The following is an 8,812-nucleotide window of genomic DNA, read 5'->3' as shown; positions in this document are numbered from 1 at the left end:
ATGGCCCAGCGGAGGGGATACGAATCCTGGTCTCTCCCGGTTCGTAGTCCGATACGCTTATATCACTATAACACATTGGCTCTCGCATCCGATGGTCTCTCCTTCGCCTAACACGTTGTGCCCCCACTCCAAAGCCTGGATGAGCGGGGCGGGGTGCTTCTCTAGTTGCTATTGCCTCCTCACCCCCCCCGCCCCCGGAAGTGTACAGACAAACATACACAACTTCCTAACTCATCATCAGAAGCGCCCCCCCCCCCACCGGGCGCAGTGGCATTTCACGTCGAATTATATCATCAGCCCAAACCGCAACCAAATGATCCCCGGACAGAGAAGGAGAAGCCCCCCCCCTTCCCCGCCTGGGCAGGAGCCGTGGGAAAAAAAGGAAAAGGGAGGGGGGCAGACTTGCTGGGAGGGGGGGGCCTGCAGCGAGGAAGGAAGGAAGCGGCCCAGCGTTGGGGGTGGGGGTATATAGGGGTGCAGGGTGGGGGAGGGTCCGCTGCTCCGCTTCGCCTCCCTTTCCCCCGTTCGGACGCCAGGTGGCACCGAGGTTTCCTCCCTCCCTCCCTCCCACCTCCTCCTCTCCCCGGCCCCTCCCGCACTCGATCCGGGAGCCGACCAATCACGCGGCGAGTGGCTACGGCCCCCACGTGGGATCCCCGCTCTGTGATTGGCGCAGAGCTCGCTCAGCCCTTCAATTCATTTCTTCCTTTCTTCTCTGCTCGGTGTTTGCTGCTGCTGCTGCTGCTTCGCCTTTCTCGGTCCTCCCCCTATTTGGAGCGCGACGCGGAGTTCTCGTGTTGCGGCGGCGGCGGCGGCGGCAGCAGCAGCAGGAGCCTCGCCTTCTGTGGGTGGCATTGCAAGGCCGGATTGGAGAAGGGGGGGGGTGCCGAACGACGTTTGCTCGCGGCTTGTTCGGGGTGGGGGCCACAGCCTTTGAGGATTTGCCTCCTTTGAAGAAGCGATCACCCCTCCCCTCCCCTCCCCCCCCGGCTCTCTTCGCCTCCATGACCGCGGCGACCCCGTCTGGATCCGGCTGCGCTTTCTTGCGACGGGGAGGACCGTGGGAAGGAGAACAAGGAACGGAGCCCGCCTGACTCGGCTCCGCGCGCGCGGATCGGATCTCGGTGGAGTTACTGCGGAGGAGAGAAAGACCTCCTCCCCGAAAAACAACAACAATCCGGGCTTTGTTTTTCTTCTTCGTGTGGTTTTCTTGTCTCCCTGCGAGCGAGGAGAGGAGAAGGAAATCGTTGCAGCCCCGGCGGCCAGGGAAAGAGCAACCGGGTGGATTTGCAAGGAAGTACCCCCCCCCCCAACACTCCGCGGCATTTGTCTCGTCTCCTGCTCTGCCCGAGGGAGCTTTTCTGGTGGATCTGCTAACAAAAAGAAAAGCCCAGCCGTCCACCGGCTTCGGAGTAGCTGCGGATTGTGCGTGTGAACGCGCGCGCTTGGGTGTACACAAACGGAGGGGCGCCGTTGTTAGAAGGAGGCGTTCGTCTCTTGCCTTCGTCCTCGAGCGGCGGCGGGGAGCCTTTCCGAGCCCGGGGAGGGGGGGTAGGATGCCCGGAAGGGGCGGCGGCTCCCCCTCGCCCGCCATCGCCGCTGCCCACCCGGGGGAAGCCCGGCCGTCGTCGTCTCTGCTGCTGCTGAGCTCGGACGACGAGGAGGCGCGTCAGGCTCTCGGCCGTGGCGGCGGCGGCTGCTGAGGCGCCCGCGCTCGCCTCCTTTGTCCAGGCTCCGGAGGGACCGTCGCTCCGATCGCGGGGCCGGCCATGTATCCTCAAGGGAGGCACCCGGTGAGTAGGTGGCTGAGTCGAGGGAGGGAAGGAGGGAGGGAGGCGCCCTGCTCGGCTTTCCGCGGCCTTTGATCCGGATCGCGGCCCTGGGGGCTTGAGCCGCGTGTAAACTGAGCAGCGCCCCTTGGGGCCCGCTTGGGAACTCGCCCTTTTGTGGGGTGAGGTTTGTCGTGGTGCTCTTTTCCCCCCTCCCCCTCTTCACTTTTCCCTCCAGCAAGCCCGCGTGCATATGTGGGGCTGGGGGTGGGGAGGGAATGGGAGCACCGAGCCCTCTGCCAGTGGTGTCACAGAGAACTTAGTGCTTTAAAAATGCGGGGGGGGGGCTTGTTTATATTTTTGGATAATTGTGCAGCACCCCCTTTTAATTGGGTGAGATTACTATGTAACTTGCACTTCTCTCCCAGTCCTGTGGGAGGCATTTTGGGTGCCTACAGTTGGGGGGGGTGTTGATGATGGGCTTGGATGGGCTGGCTGCCCCAGAGGACTTACTGATAAACCTGGTGGGGGGGCTGTCTTCTTCCCTTTCCAGGCACCCCACCAGCCTGGCCAGCCAGGCTTCAAATTCACCGTTGCCGAATCCTGCGACAGGATTAAGGACGAGTTCCAGTTCCTGCAGGCTCAGTACCACAGGTAACCTTTCTCTGGCTCCTTCCTCCCACCTTGCGAAGGTGAAAGGCTTATTAATCCTGACAGACGCTGAAGGGTTAAAAGAGCAGGCGGTCTGGAGTGCCTTAGAAACCACAGAGCTGGCTGACTTCCAGACTGCTTATTGTTCTCCACTCTCTGTCAACTTGGGGCTCACCCCCCCTTTCACTTTCTTTAAGAACATTTGGGGGAGTTTCCATAAAGGAGTTTTGCAGCCCTGTCTGCTAGGAACATCCATTTATTTCCTGCACATTGTCTTTGCTAGTTAGTAGCTGTTTAGCTGAAGAAAACAACCCCCCATTCCTTCAAATGTGTTCCTCTTCCCCATTGCTTGCTAAGCTGTTTTGATTGCAACGAACACCCCAAGTGGTACCATCAAGCACTCTTAAGTTTCCTTACTTGCAGCCCAATCCCATTCTAGGTTTTCTTGGGAGTCAGTCCCATTTATTTTAGGGGGATTTACTCTCAGATAAGAGGCAGTCCCAAGCAGGCTTCCATAGAAAGCCTGCTGGCACACAGTCAGAGGCTGTGTGTTTAATACCAAAAGTAAATTGGGCATGCTATTTCAGAGCTGAGAGTTTTAATCTGCACAGCTTCTAGGCATTTTTGGGAGGATTTGCTAAGAAGATCCGAAATTTTCATGGTAATTCCCCCCCTACCTTTCCACCCCAATATCAACTCTCTGGCTTTTAATTTGCTGACATCATTAAGAGGTTCAAGACAGGTCCTTTTTCAGTTTCTGTAATTGAAGCTCCGAGGGTTAGGCAAAAAACCTCAAGCCTATTTCTTCAGATCATTTTTGCAACTCATCTGTCAGAAAAAGGCTGCCTTTTCACTGAGGGTATCTCCGATTTAAAATACTTTTTATCACAATCTCCAGTAAATCAATGAAAAAATGCTGCTCATTGGCAGTGTATATAATTCAGGCTCTGCTGAATTTCCAGTGACACATTGTTTATTTTTTTAAAAAATCTGGTAAGTCTCTTGCCTCACAAGAGCTGTGTTTCACTCACCTGTAGCCTTGTGACCCTGTTTTGAATCTTCTCTGTGAAGGATCAAGTGCCTTGGAGCATATGCAGAGTGCATCCTTTTTCATAGTTTGCATGCCTGCAGAGTTAATGGGGAAGGAAGGGTTTTGGGGTGAAAAGGTGTGACTTTCAGGTACTCTTTCCTTGACTCTGCCCACATCCCACCCTGCCCGTCTTGTTAGCAACTTGAGTTTTTCTGGGATTTCTGAGTTGTGACGGGTGCCTTCTCTTTTTTTTCTTTTCTAGTCTTAAAGTAGAGTACGACAAGCTTGCGAATGAAAAGACAGAGATGCAGCGCCACTATGTGATGGTAAGAGAGACTCTTTGATGGTGACTGTTTGTCTGGGGAAAACCGGACTTCTCTGACCCAAGCTGAGTCACTTGGAGTTGTAACCCAAAACATTGGGTAGAAGGCTTCTTTTGGAACTCACGGGGTCTCGTATGAGGTTCCCGTCCCATCCCGCTCCACAAACCCTTTTCTACCTGTCCAACTTTGTGTGCCCTTGTGCTTTCAGGGAAGCACTTTAACACACCTGGCTAAATGGCTCATGTCAATAGGATTTTCTTAGGCAGTCCTGAGCGCTTTCTGCTCTTCTATGGAATATGCCGCTGATATGACAGGTTTTTCCATATCTGAAAAATAATAGCTGTTGGCTCCCTGTGGGCATATGTGAACAACCGCAGTGTTTATAAGCCCTTGGTGGTGTGGTGGGTGCCTGACCTGGGCTTTCGCTTCTTTGCCGCAGGAAACTCCCAGGAAAAAAAAACCCACAACCCCAGGAAGTGCCTTGATTCAGCTCCTCGCAAGTCCCTCCTGGCCCAAGTGTCCCTGTAGCTGTATAAATGCCTAATCGCTGCGGTGTGTGGTCAGTTGTTGCTTTTGCTACAGGGAAGCCTTTCCCAGGAAGTGGTCTTTGCAGTTGCTAATAATCCCTGTGGTTGTGGCAGTTTGGGGAATGCCAGAGGTTAATAGCCCTGGCAGAACCAGGTATTGGGGAATGGCTGTCAGAAACTGATCGGCTGTACGCAGCTCAACGGCATTTAAAGGGTCCTTTTTTGCAGCAAATGTGATGGATTGGCTCTTGCTGGCTATATGGCAGAATAGTTGAGTTGAGTCTGACTATTTGCCATGTTACTGCTTTCAGGGATGGTTGGGTCTGACCTCATTGGGAGCCTCATTAGGACACTGAACGCCCAATTGAGGTTTTGCCCCCCTTCTGCCTCCCCCCCCCCAAAAAAACTTGGGTTTGTAATGCAAGGCTGCAGGGGATTAGGATCAAGGGCATCTCCTTTTCTCAGCTGGGTTCTCACTGAGGTGGTCTGGCCTGCACATTTTAAAAGAGCAGCAGACGTAAAGGGGTAAAGGGGTCTAGATTCAGTTTCTCTTTGACTTGCTGGTTTCCTATTTGGAGGAGGTTGTTTGCTGCACCTTTAAGCCTGTGAGACACACACACACACCGAGGAAAGTGATACAGTCCTGAAACAGGTTGACCACTTCTGGTGTGTCTGCAGCCTCCAAAATCTCCCCCTTTCCTCCTGTGGCTGGCGCATGTCAAATGATAGATTGTGGCCACCCTGTAACAAATGCAGGTGGTTATACTCAGAAATAAGACCCACAATGTCCACTGGATTTTGCTCCTGGGGAGGTCTGTCATGTGGGCAGCAACTCCCATCACTCCTCTCCACTGGCTGTGCTGTGGACCAACACATCTGAAGATTGGCTGTGCTCTCATCAGTTACACATAGCACAGAGTGCAATTGGTCCTATCTCCGTGTATAACATGCAGATCTACATGCCACTGGCTTAGCATGCATGCAGCCAGTCCCTGCAGTATTGAAAGGGCTTGAGAGCCACTGTGGTGTAGTGATTAGAGTGTTGGAATAGGACCTGGGAGACTGGGTTCAACTCCTCACTCAGCTCTGAAGCCAGTCATGGGCCTCTCAGGGTAACCTACCTTGCAGGGTTGTTGTTGAGAGGGAGAACCTTGAGCTCTTTGGAGGAAAAGGGGTATAAATGCAAGAAGCTCAATAAATTGTAAACCTCACGACAACCTGAGAAGGGAGTTGAGTGGCATTATGTCAAACTGTCTGTGTGTGTCATGGTGTGGGTGAGAGAGCATGTCTAAAGCAATGCAGTGAATTCCTGGTGTGTTGCCCCATCCCCACCGCTGTGCAGCACAACCTTTAATTAACAATGAAAAATAGCACGTTCATCAATGTAGGACACTTTGATCCCGGCAGAGCACTTTTGGACGTAGGCCTTCCTGGTCAAAGGTAGCGGGTTTTCTCAATCCCGCTTTTTGAAATCCCTTAATGACAGGTGCTGCTTATCAAATAAGCGCCTTTCTGCATGTGTGGTGTGTTACACCCTTGAGCTGTGATGTTGAGCGCAGCGCAGAAATAGCTCAAGATGTCTCCCCAGAGCCTGTGTGGGTTGTCTTGCATCCAGGAGACAAGGAGCACGCAGTTCACGACTAGAGCTCTCCTAAGCAGCTTTCGGAGAAGAGGCAGGCGTGTCAAAGCATTGTCATCTTGTTAAAGATATGTCGAGCAGGGCGGACACTCTGCAGCTGCAGCAGTTTCTTGGGCTCCTGCAAAGCGATAGCCAACCTTTCTTTTCTCCCCCTCCTTCGCTTTGAGATACTGGCTACCATATTCAGGATGCTTCCAAGCATTTATTGCATGATTAATGAAGGTCTCTCCCCCCCCATTTTCTCTCTTTTTCAGTACTATGAAATGTCTTATGGCTTGAACATTGAAATGCACAAGCAGGTGAGTGTCTTTGCTTACAGCATGTTCAGTCTGTGTCCCTGTTCAGTGGTCTGTTGCCTCTCCCCTCCCTCTCCTCGGCTACTTCAGGAACAAGGCTTGGGGGGGGGGATAGAGAGCATTAAGCTGTTGCCAGGGAGATTTGTGCGAAAATCAGGGCACTGCAAATGTTGCCCCTTTGGACTCGATTCAGAATGACTTGTGGAGGTGAAGAGGTGTGCACGGAGGTGGCGTTTATTTGGCGTTTCAAATTCCTTTGTTTTCGTTGGGCTTTGGGGTTGTGGAACTCTGACCCTTTCGCAATTGTGGTTTTGAGCAAATACTTGTGTTTTTGCGGTTGCTGTGTTGCACCAGAGCAGTCTTACTCCATCCACCCCCATCTCTCAGCACCTCCGCATCCTGCCCCTTCTCCAGCAAAGTTGCACTTTCCTCTTTTGCAACACCTGTCTCTGTCACATGATGTGTTGCAATGCATGCATTGGTGACCTCACTGCTGTGGAGATCCCAGGATCACACAGGTAGTTTGTCTGCTGGCCCCTTGGAATGCACCATGGCAATAGGGTGCTGCTCACATGGGGTCCTGGCATAAGGAGATCTGTGGGGTTGGAGAGCACAGCAAGTCCATCAGTTGACTGCGAGTGACTGGGCTGTGGTCAAAAATTGGAAGCATTGGCCTGTTTAACACAACTGACTTTTATAGCTACTGTAGTTTTGATTTATTTCTTTTTAAAAATTCATTTAAAATATATAAAAACTGTAGCCTGGCTATAGGTGTACCTGGGTGGGTAGAAACCAAACAGTAGATGAGTTCAATGACCTACCTGCTCCTCTCTCTTTTTGGAAACCTCACTGTGTGTTGCTTAAATTTTATTTAATTCTAGGATAGCCCAGGTTGTGTTTATTTTTTAAAGCAGCAAAGTAATTAGCAGAAACCTGGAGCATTTTGTGTTTAAAGTCACTTTTGTTGTTTTAATGAAGTTTATGCTTAATGAAGTTGCCAAGCACCCAGGTCTTAGCGAAAGTTGTAATTGTCTCACAACATTGTCCAGGGGGTGTTTGGATGCTGCCCTCAGAAAGATTGGCTTATGGAAGTTGATTTTCTATTGTTGTAAGTTTAATTTGGTATAGGTTTGTCCTTGTTTCATATGTGTACACAGCCCTGTGATGATGTTGTGAAGGGCAGTGTATTAGTATTCCTCTAAATAAATGAGTGTTGATAGAAATGTGCTTTGTATGTGTTCAAGGGCGCACTTTTTTGTTACATAATCTCACCGAATGCCTGCTTCTTTAAAGAAGGGGCAGAGCTAAAAGGGAGTAGATTGTGGTACATACATAGGGATGGATAGAAGGCAGATGAGACTGAGAAAGTGGTCACGGAATCCTAGAATTGGAAGGGACCCTGCGGGTCACCTAGGCTCACCCCCTGCAATGCAAGGTTCTCTAACAGATGATCACCCAACCCCTGTTTTAAAACCTCAAATGACTGAGAGTCCACCTCCTTCTGAGGGAGTCCCACTGTTCCTAATGTTGAGTTGGAATCTCCTTTCTTGTTATTTGAATCCATTGGTTCGGGGTCCTACCCTCTGGAGCAGCAGAAAACTAGTAATTTGCTCAGTGTTTTTAAGATGACCTTTTCCAATTTGGTGCCATCCAGATGTTTTAGGACAACAATTCTTAGCCCCAGCCAGCATGGAGTTGTTGGCCAAAACAAGTGGAGGGCACTGGGTTGGCAAAGGGTGCTGTAAAAGATCCCCCCTCCCCCCAAAAAACTTGGACCACTAGGAATTTGAAATCCTTTCCCAACCCCCTACAGCTGAGAGCAGGGGTCCCCCCAAACTAAGGCCCGGGGGCCATATGCGGCCCAATCGCCTTCTCAATCCGGCCTGCGGACGGTCCGGGAATCAGCATGTTTTTACATGAGCAGAATGTGTCCATTTATTTAAAATGCATCTCTGGGTTATTTGTGGGGCCTGCCTGATGTTTTTACATGAGTAGAATGTGTCCTTTTATTTAAAATGCATCTCTGGTTTATTTGTGGGGCACAGGAATTCGTTCATATATTTTTTTTTCAAAATATAGTCTGGCCCCCCACAAGGTCTGAGGGACAGTGGACCGGCCCCCTGCTGAAAAAGTTTGCTGACCCCTGGCTGAGAGTGTCAAAGATCTCCCATCTCTGGCAGATCCCCTTCCCCTTTTCTCGGTATAGTTGACCTCGAAATGCTGTCTGTGACTAAGTTCAGACCCCATAGTCAAATTAGATTGAACTGCCACCATTTCCCAAGAGTGACCGGCTTGCAAAGAGTTAAACTCCTCTTCCAGGCGATAGCATCTAATGACTATTGCAGCCCCACCTGTTTGTCTGCCGAAGAGGCAACTTCTGTCTTACTCTAATGGCTCCCGCCCCCTTCTCTCTCTCCCCCCCCCCAGGGCAGAACAAGCTGAGCTGTTTGGGAATGCGATTTGCTTCCTTGATAAGCTTAAAACCTTAAGGAGCCTAGGGCCTGGGCGCATGATAGCAAAACTTCAAGGAATGAAGTTATTGAGATCAGGCCTGATTAGTTGTGATGCCTTAGAGGG

At 51.1% G+C, this 8,812-nt stretch overlaps 1 protein-coding gene across 7 annotated transcripts in view; it reads left to right on the top strand.

Annotated features, from left to right (window-relative positions):
- Window positions 1–741: 741 nt before the first annotated feature.
- TLE3 (TLE family member 3, transcriptional corepressor) overlaps window positions 742–8,812 on the top strand; it is a 50,501-nt gene continuing 42,430 nt past the window's right edge. For 6 of the 7 annotated variants that reach the window (XM_035130885.2, XM_035130883.2, XM_035130884.2 and 3 more), the window contains exons 1-4: window positions 742–1,793; window positions 2,323–2,423; window positions 3,713–3,776; window positions 6,194–6,238. In XM_035130885.2, the coding sequence (XP_034986776.1) occupies window positions 1,770–1,793; window positions 2,323–2,423; window positions 3,713–3,776; window positions 6,194–6,238 (234 nt within the window). In that variant the 5' untranslated portion in view covers window positions 742–1,769. The remainder of the gene's footprint in view (window positions 1,794–2,322; window positions 2,424–3,712; window positions 3,777–6,193; window positions 6,239–8,812) is intronic. The other variant, XM_035130879.2, reaches the window with a different exon arrangement.

This window comes from Zootoca vivipara, chromosome 14 (genome assembly GCF_963506605.1).
Source record: "Zootoca vivipara chromosome 14, rZooViv1.1, whole genome shotgun sequence".
In the NCBI taxonomy this organism is placed as follows: Eukaryota; Metazoa; Chordata; class Lepidosauria; order Squamata; family Lacertidae; genus Zootoca; species Zootoca vivipara.
Note: the sequence above shows the minus strand (reverse complement) of the source record. Positions and strands in the feature narration are given on the sequence as shown.